This window comes from Schistocerca gregaria, chromosome X (genome assembly GCF_023897955.1).
Source record: "Schistocerca gregaria isolate iqSchGreg1 chromosome X, iqSchGreg1.2, whole genome shotgun sequence".
NCBI classification, from domain to species: Eukaryota; Metazoa; Arthropoda; class Insecta; order Orthoptera; family Acrididae; genus Schistocerca; species Schistocerca gregaria.
This window is the reverse complement of record NC_064931.1, coordinates 276,152,031-276,174,646: the sequence shown is the minus strand read 5'-3', so window position 1 is coordinate 276,174,646 and position 22,616 is coordinate 276,152,031. Positions and strand designations below refer to the sequence as shown.

Sequence of the window (22,616 nt, the reverse complement as noted above, 5' to 3'; positions counted from 1 at the left end):
CATTATCGTAACTGAACTACTACCGATAGGAAGCTATCAGATTTTCCCCGAGGAAGCAAGTTTTCTACTATTTCGGATGGACAAGTGTTGGCGTCTCCAAAGAAAAACTTCAGAGAAAAATCGCGTCGTTGCACTGTCTCTGCAAGAGCGCATGGCCAAGCGTTAATGTATGGTAAATGTTTAGGCGGTATTCTGTAGGATATTCTTAGCGGATATGGTTACTAATCCATCCTCAGAGATCTCATTCGTGCATTCATAATTCCGTGTCTTGGAGAGACGAGGTGTTTCAGCAAGTTAATACACCTTGTCGCCCTGTTCCAAACTGTCGCTCGTCTTGGTACATCAGCAATAAACTTGTATATATTGTATTGTATGTTAACCGGGGACCTAGAAACGACGGAGAGGCTCCGTCCCCGCCACAGCCGCAGTGGTCCACAACCCCACGACGACTACTGCAGTCCACTTCACCCCTCCGCCGCCCTACACCGAATCCAGGGTTATTGTGCGGTTCGGCCCTCCATGGACCCCACAGGGAACGTCTAAAACCAGACGAGTGTGTGGTAGAGTAATGGTGGTGTACGCGTACGTGGAGAACTTGTTTGCGCAGCAATCGCCGACATAGTGTAACTGAGGCGGAATAAGGGGAACCAGCCCGCATTCGCTGAGGCAGATGGAAAACCGCCTAAAACCACCCACAGACTGGCCGGTTTACCGGACCTCGACACACATCCGCCGGGCGGATTCGTGCCGGGGACTAGGCGCATCTTCCCATCCAGGCCGGCAACCATAAACTTACTTTTAGAAGAGCCCGTTAATGAGTGGAAAAGCGCGGTCGAGACACTGAAGCAGTCCTACTCCCAAATACCGGAATATTAAGCCTATTCAACATTGTGAGACCATCACGACCGCGGCCGCTGTGGGAATCCGTAGGCACCCTCCGACAGCTGCGGGTAGCTCTGCGGACAGCGTAGCTTCGGGACACTCGTTTGACTTGCGAGTACCCGACTCAGTACTCTGTAGCTTGTGTGCCTGTTGTCTGTTCTATAAACCGCCGTTATTCCAGGTTCTGGTTGGTGATTATAATAATGTGTCTGGACAGTGTACAGTGAAAACACGGAATGGTCGCATTTAGGTGGAAGACCGACCACCGAGCAGAGGAAGCAGTGACTAGGGCTGAGAGTAGTGTGATGCACCGAGGTGAGGAGCGGCGCGTATCTCGTTTTGCAGCACGGCGACGGCGACGGCGATTCGGACGAGCCGGTGGACGTGGAGGGCGGCGTCTTCACGGAGTACGAGTGGGCGGGGCAGCGGCGCGTGCGCGCGTCCGCGCTGCTCGTGGGCGGCTACGCGGCGGCCGGGCTGGCGACGGCCGCGACCACGGCCGACGACGCCGACCACGGGGACCTGGTCGTCGACGGCGACGACTCCGCCACGCTGGGGCCCGCGCAGTACTCGGAGGCCGACGTGCTGCTACCCGCCGCCGCGGCGCGCGAGCGGCGCGCGCTGCGACACGCCCTGCTCAGGTAGCGTGCTTCCTCTCCACTCCTCCGTTTTGAAGCCGGTCTTCGTAAGTACACTGCTGGCCATTAAAATTGCTGCACCACGAAGATGAAATGCTACAGACGCGAAATTTAACCCACAGGAAGAAGACGCTGTAATATGCAAATGATTAGCTTTCCAGAGCATTCACACAAAGTTGGCGCCGGTGGCGACACCTACAACGTGCTGACATGAGGAAAGTTTCCAACCGATTTCTCATACACAGCAGTTGAACGGAGTTGCCTGGTAAAAGTAGTTGTGATACCTCGTGTAAGGAGGAGAAATGCGTACCATCACGTTTTCGACTTTGATAAAGGTCGGATTGTAGCCTATCGCGATTGCGGTTTATCGTATCGCGACATAGCTGCTCACGTTGGTCCAGATGCAATGACTGTTAGCAGAATATGGAATCGGAGGGTTCAGGAGGGTAATACGGAACGCCGTCTGGATCCCAACGGCCTCGTATCACTAGCAGTCGAGATGACAGGCATCTTATCCGCATGGCTGTAACGGATCGTGCAGCCACGTCTCGATCCCTGAGTCAACAGATGGGAACGTTTGCAAGACAACAACCATATGCATGAACAATTCCACGACATTTGCAACAGCATGGACTATCAGCTCGGAGACCATGGCTGCGGTTACCCTAGACGCTGCTTCACAGACAGGAGCACCTGCGATAGTGTACTCAACGACGAACCTGGGTGCAAGAATGGCTAAATGTCATTTTTTCGGATGAATCCAGGTTCTGCTTAAGCATCATGATTGTCGCATCCGTGTTTAGCGACATCGCGGTGGACGCTCATTGGAAGCGTGTATTCGTCATCGCCATACTGGCGTATCACCCGGCGTAATGGTATGGGATGCCATTGGTTACACGTCTCGGTCACCTCTTGCTCGCACTTAGAACAGTGGTCGTTACATTTCAGATGTGTTACGATCCGTGGCTCTACCCTTCATTCGATCCCTGCGAAACCCTACATTTCAGCAGGATACTGCATGACCGCATGTTGCAGATCCTGTACGGGCCATTCTGGATACAGAAAGTGTTAGACTGCTGCCCTCGCTATCACATTCTCTAGATCTCTCACCAACTGAAAACGTCTTGTTAGTGGCGGCCGAGCAACTGGCTCTTCACAATACGCCAGTCACTACTATTGATGAACTGTGGTATCGTGTTGAAGCTGCATGGGCAGCTGTACATGTACGCGCCATCCAAGCTCTGTTTGACTGAATGCCGAGGAGTATAAAGGCCGTTTTCACGCCAGAGGTGGTTTTTTTTGGTTACTGATTTCTTAGGATCTATGCACCCAAATTGCGTGAAAATGTAATCACATGTCAGTTCTAGTATAATATATTTGTCCAGTGAATACCCGTTTATCATCTGCATTTCTTCTTGGCGTAGCAATTTTAATGGCCAATAGTGCAAATCAGTGTCGACGAATGGGAAGCATAGCTCGGAAATCGTCGAGTCTGAAACAAATTATTGGATTGGTGCATCAGTTTTTAGCGGTGCTCAGCAAGTTTAATAAGTACAACAGATATCCACTATAGAGACGTTAGTCACCGATAATATATTCTCCTTCGCCATTTACAGCAGTCTGAGGTAACTTTTCGATCCTGCGGCTGTAGAATCGCGTGCTTTTGAGGCGAAGGACTCGTCGAATCATGTTCGGAGCGCATTTTCATCCGACAAGGAAGTTCCTTGAAGGTTGTTCGAGAGAGAGCGGCAAAGGTGAAAATCTGAGGGCACAAGACCGTGTGACTAATGTGGGTGCGGAATGACTTCAGAAGGCGGGCGGGCGTCACCGTGGAGTAGGGTCACTTCATGCAGTCCTCCTGGTCGTTGTGTTTGGACTGCGTCTACAAGACGTTTCAGTTGTTGACAATAAATGTCAGCAGTGATGGTTACGCCTCTGGGAAGCAATTCGTAATACACCACACCGTCTCTGTTCCACCAGATGTGTAACATTATCTTTTGTGGATGCGGGCAGGCCTTTGTACGGGGAGTTGCCTCCTTGTTTGGGCTTAACCATTCTTTTGTTTTCCCTATGTTAGCATAGACACAAGATTTCTCGTCACCAGTAACGATGAGGGATAGGAATGGTCGGTGTCGTTCACGAGCCAGTTGATGACGAGCAACCAGAGATGCACCTATGGCCATCCGCTGTTTTTTCTGATTTTGACTTAGAATATGCGGCACCCATACACCCGATATTTTAAGCTTCTGCATTGCATGTAAATGTCACATTACGGTGGAATAATCACAATTCATCACATTTGCCTGTTCTCGGGTACACTGACGTGGATCATTGTAGGTTAATGCGTTTAAACGATCTTCATCAAACCCCGAAAGTCGTCCTGAGCGTTAAGTCACTAATGTCAAACGGTCCTTCTTAAAACGAGAAATCCATTTTCTTTCCCTACTCTGTCCAGTGGCATTATCACCAGACTCGGCGCTAATGTTTCTGGCTCACCGCTCTAATGGACTGAAACAGAAGAATATGCCGGAAATGTTCCGATCTCTCCACATGACACTTCACTCACTATCTCCAAATGACAAAATGACAATATATAAAGTCACCCGAGGTAAAAGAGTACTCCTATATATTGCAGACATTAAATGCCATAGTTGGGACTAATAAGCTACCATTTTTGAGACATCTCGTTTCTGTAGACGGTGTGGTAAGTGCAAGGCACACTTCCAGTTATTGCTTTGAGCAGTTCACGAGGATCCCAGCTCACACATATTGACTACATAGAGCCTTTTGTAAATTAGTCTTACACTGAGCTTAACGGATCATTCACAATCAGTAGTTCAGAATATCGAGAAATGAAAGCGATGGTGAACTACAAATGAAAAATGTTTTACACAGTAACAACAGAATGAAAACATGAAGTGTTAAACTTTTAGCTGCCAACACGGAAGGCAAATTCTTTTCTGAAGGTTGAAGTTACTCATCTTCGCCGAACTTAGAACTTTTAATACCGCTTTTCTACCCAGTAGAAGGGGCTGTGACGAGTCAACGGAATGCCGCGTAAAGCGGGAACCTCAAGGACATTCCAGGCACTTTAACCATACGAAAAATATCATATGTCATGAATTTCGTAGATAACTCGCGTTTCATATCGAAAACTAAACTGTTGAAGATGAAATTTTTGCTATGGTGACTAGTAGAGAACAAAGACAGTGCAGGGTTTTGACATTATTGACGTCTTCCATCACTTCAGTCGATAATTTAATTGCCGGCCGCTGTGGCCGAGTGGTTCTAGGCGCTTCAGTCCGGAACCGCGCTGCTGCTACGGTCGTAGATTCGAATCCTACCTCGGGCATGGATGTGTGTGATGTCCTTAGATTAGTTAGGTTTACTTAGACTTTACTGAGGCCTAAGTCTAGGGAACTGATGACCTCAGATGTTATTCCAGAGTGCTTAGAGCCATTTGAATCATTTGATGTTTTAATTTGTTGAAATGGAGTAGTATATACGGGCATGTTATTTTATGGCAATTCTTGTAGCACAACTCTTACGACTGTTTTTGAATGTTTTACATATATCACAATGAAAGAGTTTCCTCCTTATCCATTATAGTCGTCATAAAAATGTGGATTATCTACTGAGAGACCAGACATTCGTAACAAAACAATCATTAATACATTTATGCACTTCACAGTCGTTACAAGTTTTATTTACACAAATTTCGATGGAGTAAGAAATGGCCCTGCATACTGTGCTTCGTACCACGCGTAATTAATCAATTTTGCCAACTATGGCCGTGCAAACTGATAGCGTATAAATGACTGAAAATTTAGAAGACTGTTCTGCTGATAAACCTGAAATGACAAAGGCCTATCGGAAATAACATTGTCCAACAGTTTCTTGAGAGAGAGAGAGAGAGAGAGAGGGGGGGGGGAGGGGGGGGGGGGGAAGTTGAATCACTGTAGTTGTTCCGACGGGAATCCGACAGCATAGTTGCGAGTGCGGCACTATTTAGAAACAAATGACACACACTGCTGTCAGGTCCATTCACGTCCTTTGACATTACGATCTTCAGGGGGGACGTGTTTAATGGGTTGCTGGACTCCTGAATCCCTGAATCTGTAGAAAATATCCCTTGGGTGTCTTATGTGAGCATTAATCATACCGGGGTAACGCCAATGCAATTGTATCGGTTTATGTGATACAGAAATGAAATCCTTTATCATTTCAGCTGTGTCTTTCCCCTTTACAATTGTAGTTACTGGCTCGCTGAACTATAAAATATCTATAGCATTATTTTGTATCCCACACTATGAAAAAAACTTTGCAAGTTTCTCAACTGTTAATTGAAATAAAGATCAATTGTAAATGAATTTATTGTAGAAGTTAAGTATGACAGTGTTATTCACTGCTCTATTTGGGAAGTATCTGTAAAATAGTTTGAAACTTATGGTCATTTCCCACTAAACGCACAACAGACTGGAGTAGACGGATAAATAAATAGTACCGATTGTGAATGGATACGCTTACGACGGATACGCCCGTCGAACCCACTTAACAAGCTAATCTACTTCCACGCTGATTTTAGGGATGGGGATGTGAGCGACCAGAACAATTGCGCTGTGAGAACATTTTTAAAGTGCAAGAAACGTGCGGTTTGTAGAGGCATAGCCCCTCTGCCGCAGCAGTTTATTTGCGGTATGGAAGCCTCTAACTCTTACGGTTAACCGCAGCCGCGTCATGGCCAGATGAATGGGGCAGAACAGAACGGTGAGCAACAGTTGATATGCGGCTGAGCCAATTCTGCCGAAAAGCGCTTCCAACGTTCGTTTTCGGCCTGGTCATTCCCAGAATAATATGATGGGCAAGCGTTTTCACAAGAGGAGGCTTCATATGTGCCTGCGATTGACGTAGAGTCTTATCGTTAAAATGTGCGTTGTCATTCACTGGAGAGTTGAGTGTCATCTGCGACAAAAATGATCTGTCAGTGTAACATTAGCAGTTTATGATCACCGAATGCGGACGTATCAAGCGACCAAAGTAAAACTAACTCCCAAAATGTATTTGGCAGTTCGGGACAGAGTAATTTAAACAAGAAAACTAATCGAAACGAGGCAGAACAAAAGAAAATATTTCTTAAATAAAAGAGAGAATACAAAAAAGTCTGATAAAATTGCAAAGCCGGTTTGGTGTGCAAGCTGGAGTTAAAAAATCGCTGTGTCAGAACATTATCAAGAAGGACTTGCGAAACCTTTACAGATTTTCTATTCTGTATGGTTTGAAGCTTCCAGCCCAACATGAGCATGTTATATTCCGCCGGTGGTTTCTAAATAAATTGGTATAGGGGCATTTGATACCTTCATTTTATAATATGAGGCTCTAAAAAGCTTTAATACTGCTATTAGATTTTCTGTAAGTGTATACCGTTTTCAGTGCGTTATGAGAGACCGTTTAGTAACACCATGTCGGAAAGTTGTCCCACCGGCTGTGGAAAATTCTCTCTTCCATCGCACTGCAAATTGAAAGAACGTGCGTTTCCTCTTTTCCTACCAAGTATTAGGATATCTTGATTGATCTCTTAATGGCTTGGTCGGGATATGCACTTGCAGCAACAATCCACAATAAAAATTAAGTTGATACATACCTAACGCTATTGGAGAATCCATTGTAACTTTCACAAACAGCAATCTGCTGCTTCGAGTCTGTGCTTGAATCTTTCGAAGCCATGCCTGCAGCCCTGTCTGCAGCTTTCTACCATTTGTTTCTGCTCTCTCGGTTTACGTAGTAGTGTATGCTGTTAGACGATTACTATGCTAATACTAGATTTCAGTCATGCTTTCCAACTTTCGTGCTCCTTTCTACTTGATTAGCAGTGAAGTACCGTCCATAACGATGCTCTGAACACGTTACTTACCAAATTTATAATCTTCTTATATATTATATCCTCTTTACAGCTATTTCTTTTCCAACTTTTCTGTATCTCATTAATCGGTCGACTTTTGATTGAATCTACTTCATATTTCACTTCTAAGTCATGTACAACAATGACTTGTTCATCATTTTGTTAATTTTCTTTTTCCATCTTTATTTGATAATTTCAGGTACAGGGGATAGGCAAAATAATGTGAGCACCTGTGCTTATTTGGGAATGGTTTATTAATTTGGGGTTGGACTCCATTTGCCCGTAATAGAGCTGCAGTTCTTCTTGGAATACTGGCACATAAAGATTGTATACTCTCCAGTGGAATGTTATACCACTCTTCGATCAGAATGCTTTATAACACCTGTAGTGACGAGGCAGGCGCATATCTGCTCCGGAGTCTGCGTTCCAATACCGCCCACAAGGTTTAGATAACGTACAAGTCCGGGGACTGTGCTGACCAGGGAAGACGCTGCACTTCAGTTGCATGCTCCTCACACCACGATTGTACTGTCCTGGCCGTGTGAATGGGTGAATTATCGTCCTGAAATATGGCATCATTATTGGGGAACAACGTTCGAATCATGGGGTGCACCCGATCACCTAAAATGTTCGCATAATCGTTGACTGTAACACGGCCTTAGAGTGTAATTATGGGACCGCAGAATACCATGATGTGTCATGCTATACTGCACCCTGCTAGGTGGCGCACTGTTTTAGGCACGAGACTCGCATTCTGCAGGAGAGAAGCCCACCCAGCAACGGGATTTTTGCACATTTTTCATATTTATGGTACGTGATGTTCAGAACTCAAATAGTCTTGTTCATCTGAGCAGTCTGTTTCTTTATTATCATTTAGCCGGCCTCTGTGGCCGAGCCGTTCTAGGCGCTTCAGTCTGGATCCGCTCTGCTGCTACGGTCGCAGGTTCGAATCCTGCCTCGGGCATGGATGTGTGTGATGTCCTTAGGTAAGTTAGGTTTAATTAGTTCTAAGTCTAGGGCACTGATGACCTCAGATGTTAAATTCCATAGTGCTCAGAGCCATTTGAATCATTTATTATCGTTTTGAGCTTGAGGAACGTGTCTAATTTTGCCTTCGCTTGAGAGCAGTAAATGTATGTTTCCTTTCAGAATCGTTGGCTGTTTTTCTTTGGCTTCGGCCCCTTACCTGTTATTAATGGATCAGATGCCAGAAGTAGCCTGTTTGTTATGTCTAGATTGAATTCTTCTCGTAAGAATGTCCTGGGAAACTTTAGTCTGTACAGACGAAAGTGCTTATTGCGGACCTCGGCTGCTTCTTCTGATAAAGTGCCTGTGGATAATAGGGTATGTTCGATTACAGTATGACGATGCTCCAAAATCTTGTATACAGTGATGTCATGGATGTAAGTCAAGGTACAGTCTTGCTCTTTCGACAGTATAAGCAGAAAATTTGTATATGTCTATCTTATGCCCCTAGAAATAGCTTCTACAATAACTTTGAATCGAAAGATGAGTTGCAGATTTATTTCGCTGAAATTTTAGGATCTTCAAAAAATATTCTACTGGTATTTCCGTCATTGCTATTTCCAAAGCCTTGCTTGGGAACGTCTACAATTAATCCCAGTCGATTTCTACACATTTCTTGTGTGCCTTTTTCCTTCTCTTGAACATGTTTATTTTCCTCTTTTGAATGGATATGTCACTTCATGATGTTTATTTTCTGCGAAAAATGTAACAAAAATTCCAAAAATCTACTTAGCGTGTGGAGTTTAGACAGTTCGAACTGAAGACCTTCAATATTTACTACTATGGTTTTCGGTAAGTCATTGAAGTCTTTTGATGTAACCTTGCAAATGTAGTACCTCATTGTCGATGCTGCCTCTGTGGCTGCACTGCAGACCCTTGCATCTACCACAGTCATCAGCAACGTGTGTTTCACTTGACTGGCACATGTTCATTCTGTGGCTCCAAATTTGTTTCTCAATATTTGTGTCTTACGCTTTTTACTGCATTCGTTTAGCTCTACTAAAGACCTTGATGGCCTATCAACTCGTGTTTTGCAACATGGAATTGTGATGATACTTTGCAGCCAATTATGGTTATTTTTAAGAAGGTACTTTCAATCTTGTTTGAAGCAAGCCATCGTTACTTCAATTGTAACTTTATAAAAACACATTATGTCTGAAACCTTTCTTTTCTTCATCAGGGAAGGTAAGATCTGATAATATAAAATTCTCCGTAAAGTCCAGTCATTCTACAAACTCTTTTCCAGAACATCTGTTCATAAGGACATAAAGGCCTTTGTCTGTCATAATTTTAACTTTCAAAGACTCGAGGATATGAATGAAATGCTTTCAAAATTCATTTCGGAGATTACATTTTTATAGCTGGCAACTCGTTAATGTTAAACAATTGTACAAAATAAACTGCGGTATTTAGCGACAACTTTTTTTTAAATTTCCAGTAGAGGAATGATTTTTCTGTCAAACTATATTAACAGGTACGCAGGGAAACACCCTGCACTGTGACAAAAAGAATGATTATAACAAAAATAGCGCCGGCCGTGGAGGCCGAGCGGTTCTAGGTGCTTCAGTCCGGAACCGCCCGCGCGACTGCTACGGTCGCAGGTTCGAATCCTGCCTCGTGCATGGATGTGTGTGATGTCCTTAGGTTAGTTAGGTTTAAGACGTTCAGAGTTCTAGGGGACTGACGACTTCAGGTCTTAAGTCCCATAGTGCTCAGAACCATTTGAACCATTTTTTGAACAAAACTAGCAAACAGTTTGAATGAAAATAAGTATAAATAACGGTACGCAGGCGGCTCTTCGGAATTCATATTGCCTTTCACTACACTTGAAGCAGAAACACACTTCAACACATTCACAAACGCAAAGTGATTTCAAGCCAGTGGAGAAGCTTCAGATGCACTGCAAGTGAGACTTAAATATATACCAACTCTACCACGTATCAGTGCACAATAAGCAAATATCGCATTGCCTCAGCAATGCCCTATCCATCAGACTATCGCAGAAATGTAGGCATTCTAGGAATTACTCCCGTTTGAAAAGTGGACTTTTGGCCAGCTTTTAGGGCAAAATACCCGTGTGTGCGCCGTGTAGCTTTGTATTGGAGAATGGTAATGGGATAATCAATGGATCGCTGGTTCGAACCTTACTATTGTCTTTTTTTAATTTAAGTTTTTTCGTTCAGGTCGATCGCCTACATCATTTAGATATAAACATTTATCAAATATATGCTAATTAACACATCTCATCATCGATATTTTATAAAAGTTTGTCAATAAGTTCGTAATGATTTTTTTTAAATTTCAAAGAAATGCTTCAACTACCACTGAGCACTATGGGACTTAACTTCTGTGGTCATTAGCCCCCTAGAACTTAGAACTACTTAAACATAACCAACAAAAGAACATCACACACATCCATGCCCGAGGCAGGATTCGAACCTGCGACCGTAGCGGTCACGCGGTTCCAGACTGAAGCGCCTAGAACCGCCCGGACACAACGGCCGGCTTTTAAATTTCAACAATCTCTATTCACAGTATTGTATAAAATATCGATAATTTAGAATTTATGTAATTGTGCAGTGTGGGTAGTACGTGGTTGCATCGATGAGCTGAAAAAGGGGCCATTCCACTTTTTTAATTTACGATTACCGGAGATAACTGTATGCATCGTCTCGTTTAACATGGGATCATATCCCATCAACAGAAAAGCTCGTTAGAAGGGCATTGAGTTAGAGAAGAGCCAATGTCCAAATCGACAAGCTTATACTGGACCTGTTCTAATAAAAAAGAAGAAAGTAGACGATGTAAAAAAAAAAATCTACAATACTTACCTGACGAGCAGAAATCATTTCGTTACAGCATCTGCCAGCGGCTTTTTCATTGCTGTAATGAGTATGGATAGTAAAAACTTACATAACAAAATCCTGTCTCAGCAAACACAACACTGGTTTCCTCATCAGCATCACCAGGTTCTAAAAGGTGTCATCTTCAGTACATTCAAACTCGATTATTGACCACATTCGTTGGCTTAAGTGTGTTGTAATGGTGTATATTGTTTCACCTGGGGCCAATTGCTGTATGGGAACTCAACGACACCATGCTGAAACCTGTTGTGTAGAAAAACAGTTTTCTGTCTCTCCTGAAAAACTGACTTTCTGAGACGTGACCCCTTTTCCAGCTCACCGGTTTAAAAATGGTTCAAATGGCTCCGAGCACTATGGGACTCAACTGCTGTGGTCATTAGTCCCCTATAACTTAGAACTACTTAAACCTAACTAACCTAAGGACATCACACACATCCATGCCCGAGGCAGGATTCGAACCTGCGACCGTAGCAGTCGCACGGTTCCTCACCGGTTCAGTGACACACATTTTTTTTCAGACCGATTATTAGATGTATGTTAATTAGCAAATACATTTGATTAATTTTATATTTAAATGATGTAGGTGTTGGAACTCAACGAAGAAATTAAAAAACTGTGCATTAGGTGCTGTTTTCACCTATATGTCAGAGTCCTTACTGCTCCAACTATACAAACACGCAACAGTATTTTTTGCACTATATAAACCATGCAATTGCTGCTCTAAGCTTAGCACTACTTACAAAGATATGTGAGCATCACGTTTTTCTTCGCAGTCGTTAGCGGTTGTCTGCTGTCCCGTAGAAATCGTAGAGAGCCACCAGTTTCGTAGTTGCAGAATGAAATTTTGGAAAATAATGGAGTAGTACATATAATGATTTTAATAACAGCTCTTTTCTGGAACTATCATCGAGAAGCGGAGAGACACAGAATAAAAAAAGTATTTAATAGTTTTTTTAAAAAAACTGGCTGCATTTTGCGAGTTGCTGGCTGCTTCTGATAGAATGCCGATCTAATCTCAGTTGTGTGGGCTGTCAGCCCTTGGCTTCCTCTGGTGCATAGGCGCTGCTGGCGGGCGGTCATATTTTAGGAGTGAAGCAACATTGGAACGCAGTGTGGCTTATACTCGCATCTAAAAGTGATGCGCATCACTTTCGCGATCTACTTCCGTCTTATCTCCATTGTGAGGAATGCTTGCCCGTCGGCTGTCTCATGTGCTAGAAAGGGTGCGACTATTATCCATCGCTCTCTCGCACTCGTGAATCAAATGCATGGGATGCTTCCGGCAACTGTTTGCGGTGAAGCCATGTTGGGTCTTGTCAGCTGCCGATACCTGCGTGGGCGGCAGTCAGCGTCCACAGCGGTGTTTCTGTGGCCTTCAAGCTTTGGCGAGGCAGCGACCACTCACGGTGGCGGTAGTGGACACTGAGTCGCTGGAGACTTGCGCGGCCCCCGGGTCAGAGGTCGCGGCAATAGGCTGACTTATCACGAACACCTGCTTGACGTGGTCCACCATTTCCACTGGTGCCGCATCAGGAGGATGTTGCGATGTTGGAAAATAAAAATGAAATATCCTAAGTAAAAACGCGCAGAGTATCAATAAATAATTGATCATTTGTGGAGAATGAATGATCGTAAGTATTTCCTAAAAACAAACAATGTTAATAAGTCGTCATTTTTAAAAAAGAAAAATCGTAAGTGTTAACATAGATAATATTAATAATTGATTAATAATAAGAGAATTGGATGGACAAATACTTTCGAATGTGACTGACTTGTTCTTCTTTTTACTCTGGTTGGAGACGGTGGCTGATCTCTACTGTTAGTGCTTCAAGGCAATCCTTTCAATATGACGTTCAGACCTGGAATGAGTGAATTCGCTTAATTGAAATAATAATAATAATAATAATAAGTGGCGAGGGGAGGGGGAAGCGTGATTCCTATTGGGCTGGAGAGAAGGGGGAGGGGAGCAGTGACCTTTATTTCCCCGCCATTGTTATGTCATGCAATTCTCCATGATGCATTGACAGGGTATCAGGTTACATCCAGACCTTAAATACACCTCAGGCAATTATCCAACAGGTGTGGGCAGAGGGTTGAATTTTCCGGAAAAGTGGGTATGACCTTAAGACAAGATTGTTATCGGTGGTAGAACCCGCACTCATCCTCCACTATTGACAAGTTTAATATTTCCAGGTATCCTTCTGTGTATGCATTCTCGCTAAGAACGCTTTGATTTAGGTAAAACTTCGATATATCATACTGATCTTTCAAAAATAGTTTTTCTAAAATTCTTATCTTCCGAATATATCATTGTTATGTCTTGTCATTAAATTTGTTAATGTTCAGTATTATGTTTCACCAGCTTCGTCATCTCACGTGGGTAAATCAAACTGCAGGTTCATAATTGAGGTTCGTTTAGTTTCAATTCTAAAAAAATTTTCGTTCTGTAACTTCATCTGCGATCTATGTCCCTATTCATACCTACACTTGTTTCATTATTGACAGATAGCTTGATGAGGTATCGTACCTCAATTTCACTACATTAATCGATAACATTTAGTTTGCTTAAGCATTAAGACAGCCACCCAAGAGTCTGGCATTCGAGCCCCAGTTAGTTATATGGATTTCTTTGATACATAATGTGATCTCCTTCCATGTGAAAGGTATGTGCGTCAATCCATTAGGAATATATTTAATAAGGGTACATGCAATTAAATTCGGCCTCTAGCTTGATGATGACTGCGAAGTCCATCATTCCCACCACTTTAACGTAGTGCTGTTTCCCCTCCCCCGCTCTCTCTCTCTCTCTCTCTCTCTCTCTCTCTGTGTGTGTCTGTGTGTGTGTGTGTGTGTGTGTGTGTGTGTGTGTGTGTGTGTGTGTGTGTGTCTCTCTGTCTGTCTAAGCCCATGACTGGCACAATCTGACCGGTTTCTTGTTGTTCGCGACAGTCTCCCTCTGAGCAGACCTCCCTTTGAGTAGATCGAATTCGGAAAGTAGATTTACGATAGTTTGTTCTAAAGTTAATTCTTCACAACATTAACAACGCTATATTTTCTGTAGATACTCCTTCCGTCTTTAGATTCGTATTTTCGCTACCTTGTACGTGTTAATCTACATCTACATGACTACTCTGCAATTCACATTTAAGTGCTTGGCAGAGGGTTCATCGAACCACAATCATACTATCTCTCTACTATTCCACTCCCGAACAACGAGCGGGAAAAACGAACACCTAAACCTTTCTGTTCGAGCTCTGATTTCTCTTATTTTATTTTGATGATCATTCCTACCTTTGTAGGTTGGGCTCAACAAAATATTTTCGCATTCGGAAGAGAAAGTTGGTGTCTGAAATTTCGTAAAAAGGTCTCACCGCGATGAAAAACGTCTATGGTGTAATGACTTCCATCCCAACTCGTGTACCATATCTGCCACACTCTCTCCCCTATAACGTGATAATACAAAACGAGCTGCCCTTTTTTGCACCCTTTCGATGTCCTCCGTCAATCCCACCTGGTAAGGATCCCACACCGCGCAGCAATATTCTAACAGAGGACGAACGAGTGTAGTGTTAGCTGTCTCTTTAGTGGACTTGTTGCATCTTCTAAGTGTCCTGCCAATGAATCGCAACCTTTGGCTCGCCTTCCCGACAATATTATCTATGTGGTCCTTCCAACTGAAGTTGTTCGTAATTTTAACTCCCAGGTACTTAGTTGAATTGACAGCCTTGAGAATTGTACTATTTATCGACTAATCCAATTCCAACGGATTTCTTTTGAAACTCATGTGGATCATCTCACACTTTTCGTTATTTAGCGTCAACTGCCACCTGACACACCATACAGCAATCTTTTCTAAATCGCTTTGCAACTGATACTGGTCTTCGGATGACCTTACTAGACGGTAAATTACAGCATCATCTGCGAACAATCTAAGAGAACTGCTCAGATTGTCACCCAGGTCATTTATATAGATCAGGAACAGCAGAGGTCCCAGGACGCTTCCCTGGGGAACACCTGATATCACTTCAGTTTTACTCGATGATTTTCCGTCTATTACTACGAACTGTGACCTTCCTGACAGGAAATCACGAATCCAGTCGCACAACTGAGACGATACCACATAGCTCCGCAGCTTGATTAGAAGTCGCTTGTGAGGAACGGTGTCAAAAGCTTTCCTGAAATCTAGAAGTACGGAATCAACTTGAGATCCCCTGTCGATAGCGGCCATTACTTCGTGCGAGTCATAATCCGGTTGATTTTCCCATTCGAGATGCCTTATACTGACCCAGGGACAGGATGAGGGTGTAACGTCTGTAACTATATATATATTGATCAATTAATTATCCCCCTCCCCCTCAAGGAATTCCCCAGGCGATCGGGCAGGGGGGGGGCTCCCTAGTACCTATGCCATCCCTGTGGTACATCCCCAGTCCCTCAGAAAAAACTTTCGTATTAGCTGCTATTTTTCTCATTGCAGTCACTTCACGAGACGTATGTGGGATGGAGTAATAATGTTTGCTCACAGCAATTAGACGAAGAGGTAAAGAAATCACCTTTCAGCCTCCCTTTTGTCAGAGTATCTTTTACCATCCATATAGTATTTTAACGTTCAATGAGAAATTCACCACCATGCAGTTGCTCGCATTTAGATTTTTTATACGACTGGTATTGCTATTAGCGATTTGTAGTCAATGAGGTAATAAAAAGGTAAGAATTTTCATCGGCTATTTTAGATTCAATAGTTACATTTAACTACATTCAGCTCCAACGTCCACCAATCCTCAACCCTCTGCAAATCGCTTCAGGTTACCGGATCGCAACCCAGCTATAGACAGGAGCCTACATCTAAATACGTATTCAGCAAACCACTGCACGCTGTGGACTATGTCGGTAGTATTACCCATTTCTTTGTTCCTTTTCTAGTCATATACGTAATGATCGAGTAAAAATAGCAGGTCTCTGTGGTGGAGCGGTTGTAGGCGCTTCAGTGCGCACACGGCTGCTACGGTCGCAGGTTCGGGCATGGATGCGTGTGATGTCCTTAGGTTAGTTAGGTATCAGTAGTTCTAAGTCTAGGGGACCTCAGATGTTAAGTCCTATAGTGCTTAGAGCCATTTGAACCATTTTTTATGTTACTAGGGTCGTATAGGTGGGCGTATTCCATTCGAATAGGCAGCGAAGACAAAAAATCTATGAGACATACCATCTGTTTAGCCAGGAAGCATAAAGGTGGATTAGGGTTTGTATGGAAGTATATAAACAATCAGATTTGAGATTGGGATGGAAGAGTAATCTGTAATAGTGGAGGTAAGTATTCTCCACCATACACTGTACAGTGGCTTGCAGCGTGTTTGTTTTATATGTAGGATGTTCACAGCTGATGGAGTTCTCTGCAAGCAGATGGGAAGACCTATGGTTGCGCTTGTAGTTGACTTGAACATAACTAAATATATTGCACATTGATTGGACTAGAAATCCTATACATTGTCATTGGAAATGTTAGCCGCAGTAAAATGCCTAGCAGTAAGCACCTGAAGTGAACTGAAGAAGACTGCATGTGTTGGGGTCAGATCCATTTGGTGTAATCTTGAGAGGTCAACCAGAAAACTTGAGTAACGATAAGCTGGTGAGCTAAAGGAGAAGAATATGTCAGCCTAAGGCTGAAATTCATATTCATGGAATTTTAAGGGGATATAATCCACCCACAAAGAAGTGAGAGTCTAGGAGGCAAGTGGCTGCATTTCTCATTTCTCATAGTCAAGTCACCTAGATACTGTGGCACTACAATCTGATCGGGTTGTAAGAGGCTCCAAGACGACTGCTGTTGCTGGAGGAAACATTGACAATTATTTGGTCTGGCTTGTTCTTGTTGGTTACTTGGGTCTCTATGTATGATAGTCGGATAAGCGTGTATGTACTGGATTTCCTTCTAAATAAATAACTACACTATACATACGCGTACTGCCGTGTGGATATACTCTGTTCTACACAGAATATGCTATCATGGTCGGTCCACTCCCAAAGAGCGTGTGGGGTAAAATGAGCAATGCTATGACTAAACGTTGAATCTTTCCCTGATGTTGCAGTAGCTCTGAATTGTGGATGGGGGTGGGAAGGTGTTGCACCAATGTAGATGATTCGGCAGATACCGTGCGTGTTGAACGATCTGTGATACTGTTGGAACTGTATTATGGAGGTATATCCCAGCTGAAAAACTGGTGGCTATGCTGTCAGTGAAGACTATGATGCCATTATGCCATTCTACACTCCTGGAAATTGAAATAAGAACACCGTGAATTCATTGTCCCAGGAAGGGGAAACTTCATTGACATATTCCTGGGGTCAGATACATCACATGATCACACTGACAGAACCACAGGCACATAGACACAGGCAACAGAGCATGCACAATGTCGGCACTAGTACAGTGTATATCCACCTTTCGCACCAATGCAGGCTGCTATTCTCCCATGGAGACGATCGTAGAGATGCTGGATGTAGTCCTGTGGAACGGCTTGCCATGCCATTTCCACCTGGCGCCTCAGTTGGACCAGCGTTCGTGCTGGACGTGCAGACCGCGTGAGACGACGCTTCATCCAGTCCCAAACATGCTCAATGGGGGACAGATCCGGAGATCTTGCTTGCCAGGGTAGTTGACTTACACCTTCTAGAGCACGTTGGGTGGCACGGGATACATGCAGACGTGCATTGTCCTGTTGGAACAGCAAGTTCCCTTGCCGGTCTAGGAATGGTAGAACGATGGGTTCGATGACGGTTTGGATGTACCGTGCACTATTCAGTGTCCCCTCGACGATCACCAGAGGTGTACGGCCAGTGTAGGATATCGCTCCCCACACCATGATGCCGGGTGTTGGCCCTGTGTGCCTCGGTCGTATGCAGTCCTGATTGTGGCGCTCACCTGCACGGCGCCAAACACGCATACGACCATCATTGGCACCAAGGCAGAAGCGACTCTCATCGCTGAAGACGACACGTCTCCATTCGTCCCTCCATTCACGCCTGTCGTGACACTACTGGAGGCGGGCTGCACGATGTTGGGGCGTGAGCGGAAGACGGCCTAACGGTGTGCGGGACCGTAAGCCCAGCTTCATGGAGACGGTTGCGAATGGTACTCGCCGATACCCCAGGAGCAACAGTGTCCCTAATTTGCTGGGAAGTGGCGGTGCGGTCCCCTACGGCACTGCGTAGGATCCTACGGTCTTGGCGTGCATCCGTGCGTCGCTGCGGTCCGGTCCCAGGTCGACGGGCACGTGCACCTTCCGCCGACCACTGGCGACAACATCGATGTACTGTGGAGACCTCACGCCCCACGTGTTGAGCAATTCGGCGGTACGTCCACCCGGCCTCCCACATGCCCACTATACGCCCTCGCTCAAAGTCCGTCAGCTGCACGTACGGTTCACGTCCACGCTGTCGCGGCATGCTACCAGTGTTAAAGACTGCGATGGAGCTCCGTATGCCACGGCAAACTGGCTGACACTGACGGCGGCGGTGCACAAATGCTGCGCAGCTAGCGCCATTCGACGGCCAACACCGCGGTTCCTGGTGTGTCCGCTGTGCCGTGCGTGTGATCATTGCTTGTACAGCCCTCTCGCAGTGTCCGGAGCAAGTATGGTGGGTCTGACACACCGGTGTCAATGTGTTCTTTTTTCCATTTCCAGGAGTGTATATCTAGTGTAGTGGTCAGTGGAATATGATAAATTAGATTGGAACAAGTAGATTATCATTTGATTCGATGAATTGCAGATCAGACTATCTTTGTACAGTCCTCGTAGTGTAATGGTGCGGCAGTGTGGTTCCCTGGGGCATTAAATAATCTGTATCTGTCATAGTAATCCTAGGGGGATACATACATCTATTTTTACTTGATAATTACGCATGTGACTGTAAAAGGAACGAAGAAATCGATACTACTACTACTACCATACATTCCACACTGTGCAGAGCCGGCCGCGGTGGTCTCGCGGTTCTAGGCGCGCATTCCGGAACCGTACGACTGCTACGGTCGCAGGTTCGAATCCTGCCTCGGGCATGAATATATGTGATGTCCTTAGGTTAGTTAGGTTTAAGTAGTTCTAAGTTCTAGGGGACTAATGACCACAGCAATTGAGTCCCATAGTGCTCAGAGCCATTTGAACCACACTGTGCAGTGGTTTGCAGAATACATACTCAGATGTAGGTTCCTGTGTATAGCAGGGCTTCAACACAGGTAGGCTATAGCGATTTGCAGAGGATTGAGGATTGGTAGGCCTTGGAGTTGAATGTAAATAAATGTAAGAGTTGAATCTAAAATAGCTAAAGAGATCTGCTACTGTTCTACTGTATCACTGACTACAAATAACTAGAAGCACTGCCAGACGTAAACCATATTTGGCCTCGAGCATACACATGGTGGTAAAATTTTCCTGAACTGTTTTTCTGGTTATGATAGCTGTCTAAATAGCCAGTAAGAGGTAGAGTGTTACGCAGCGTTTCAGTAATGAAACAGTGCTGTCAGAGGGTGATGATCCCAGTCTGGCACAAATTTTCAGCTTTCCACTTCGGTTTAAATCATTGCCTACTGTAACCCATTGTGTGCATTTCTTTTGTGTATTATTCGTAGTTGCTGCTGGACCAAAATTATGTCCTGTTGGGTATGTCGAAATAATGGATACCACATATTTGAATACATTATTACACTTCTGGCCATTAAAATTGCTACACCACGAAGATGACGTGCTACAGACGTGAAATTTAACCGACAGGAAAAATATGCTGTGATATGCAAATGACTAGCTTTTCACAGCATTCATACAAGTTAGCGCCGGTGGCGACACCTACAACGTGCTGACAGGAGGAAAGTTTCCAACCGATTTCTCGTACACAAACAACAGTTGACCGGCGTTGCCTGGTGAAACGTTGTTGTGATGCCTCGTGTAAGGAGGAGAAATGCGTACCATCACGTTTCCGACTTTGATAAACGTCTGATTGCAGCTTATCGCGATTGCGGTTTGTCGTATCGCGATATTGCTCCTCGCGTTGGTCGAGATCCAATGACTGTTAGCAGAGTGTGGAATCGGTGGGTTCAGGAGGGTTATACGGAACGCCGTGCTGGATCCCAACGACCTCGTATGACTAGCAGTCGAGATGACAGGCATCTTATCCGCATGGCTGTAACGGATCGTGCAGCCACGTCTCGATCCCTGAGTCAACAGATGGGGACGTTCGCAAGATAACATCTGCACGAACAGTTCGACGAGGTTTGCAGCAGCATGGACTATCAGCTCGCAGACCATGGCTGCGGTTATCCATGACGCTGCATCACAGACAGGAGCGTCTGCGATGGTTTGCTCAACGACGAACTTGGTGCACGAATGGCAAAACGTCATTTTTTGGATGAATCCAGGTTCCGTTTACAGCATCATGATGGTCGCATCCGTGTTTGGCTACATCGCGGTGAACACACATTGAAAGCGTGTATTCGTCATCGCCATACTGGCGTGTCACCCAGCGTGATGGTATGGGGTGCCATTGGTATCACGTCTCGGTCACCTCTTGTTCGCATTGACGGCACTTTGAAATGTGGATGTTACATTTCAGATGTGTTACGACCCGTGGCTCTACCCTTCCTTCGATCCCTGCGTACCCTACATTTCAGCATGATAATGCCGGATACAGCAAATGTTCGACTGCTGCTCTGGCCAGCACATTCTCCAGATCTCTCACAAATTGAAAACGTCTGGTGAGTGGTGGTCGAACAACTGGCACGCCAGGCACTGCTCTTGATGAACTGTGGTATGGTGTGGAAGCTGCATGGGCAGCTGTACCTGTACACGCCATCTAAGCTGTGTTTGACTCAATGCCTAGGTGTTATTACGGCCAGAGGTGGTTGTTCTGGGTACTGATTTGTCAGGATCTATGCACCCAAATTGCGGGAAAATGTAATCACGTGTCAGTTCTAGTATAATATATTTGTCCAAAGAATACCCGTTTATCATCTGAATTTCTTCTTGTTGTAGCAATTTTAATGGCCAGTAGTGTATTAATATTTATTTTCATCATTATTATTATGACCTATACATTTTAGCATTTGAATTTACCGCGAAAATTCGAATTTATCAGGAAAATTTGAATTTTTACTTAGATTCTGAATTTCCCGGAGTCTTTCTAGGTGTTGGAGGGGAGCGGAGGAGCCCACCCTGTCTTCTGCAAACTGATTAAGGAAAAAATATCCAAACTTAATTTTGTAAATAAACAGATATCCTCTGTTATATAATTAACATTGATTTCAATTTCATGTTGTGAGATCAGTGCAACAGCTCAGCTCAGACTGAGCGATTTTTCTCGGGAGATGGTGGCAGGGCGTGTTATTTCCCAGAAGGGAATAATAGGGACCACCCGATCGGCTGGGGAATTGCTAGAGAGGTAGGGGTAATTAATTGATCAATTTAATTAATTGGTCAATTAATTCGATATCAGAAGTTTCCTCGTACGAACTTTGCTCCACTGCTCAGATCATCCACGGTAACAAATAACATTGTGTAAAGAGGGTCATTTTCGCTTCTCCTGTCAATTATTTTGTCGAGCTTTGTGGAAGAAAGCGGAATGGCGACACTGTCAAATACTGAGGTAACACATGTCGTGATGTGACTGGTGGGTGTTTCAGTGGCGATAGCAGCAGTCCGGCAGCGGAGGCGACCGACATTAAGGAGGAGCCGGACGGCGACGGCGACGCCGACGGCGAGGGCGAGGGCGACGGCGACGCAGAGGCGGAGGGCGAAGGCGAGGCGGCTGGCGCGGCCGCGGGCGCGCACCCCGGGGACCCCGCGCCAGACCGCGACCAGCTGGTCGAGGCGCTCAAGGCGCGCATCCGGCAGCTCGAGGCGGACGCCTCCAGCGCCGACAAGTTCAAATGCCTCATCTGCATGGTCAGTACTACCTCCAGACACATTACTGTTACACTCAAAAGTAGCTAAAACTCAGTAATTGAGGCTTGCACAGGGTAGTGTAGCGCGGAGAGTTGCATCGTACAGTCGTTGGTCTAAAGTCCACAACAACAACAAGTGTAAGTTTGTTCATGGAGGAAGATGTGAAGGAAACAAAAGGAGAAATTTCGAAAGAGAATGAAACGTTTGGGGGAAGAATTCAAAACTTTGAGGTTTGTCGATGATAGAGTAAACCCGTAGGAAACGACAAAAGAATTGGACGAGCATTTGAATCGAGTGGATAGTGTGTTGAAAAGAGGTCATCAGATGAACGTCAACGTAAGTAAAAGAAAGGTAACAGAATGTAGTCGAATTAAATCAG

The 22,616-nt window shown here is 44.7% G+C and overlaps 1 protein-coding gene across 2 annotated transcripts in view; it reads left to right on the top strand.

The window, feature by feature from the left end:
- The window catches only part of LOC126298582 (E3 ubiquitin-protein ligase Rnf220-like), a 622,331-nt gene that overhangs the window by 553,171 nt on the left and 46,544 nt on the right, over window positions 1–22,616 (top strand). For both annotated transcript variants that reach the window (XM_049989954.1, XM_049989953.1), the window contains 2 exons: window positions 1,228–1,523; window positions 21,976–22,237. In XM_049989954.1, coding sequence (XP_049845911.1) covers window positions 1,228–1,523; window positions 21,976–22,237 — 558 coding nt within the window. The remainder of the gene's footprint in view (window positions 1–1,227; window positions 1,524–21,975; window positions 22,238–22,616) is intronic.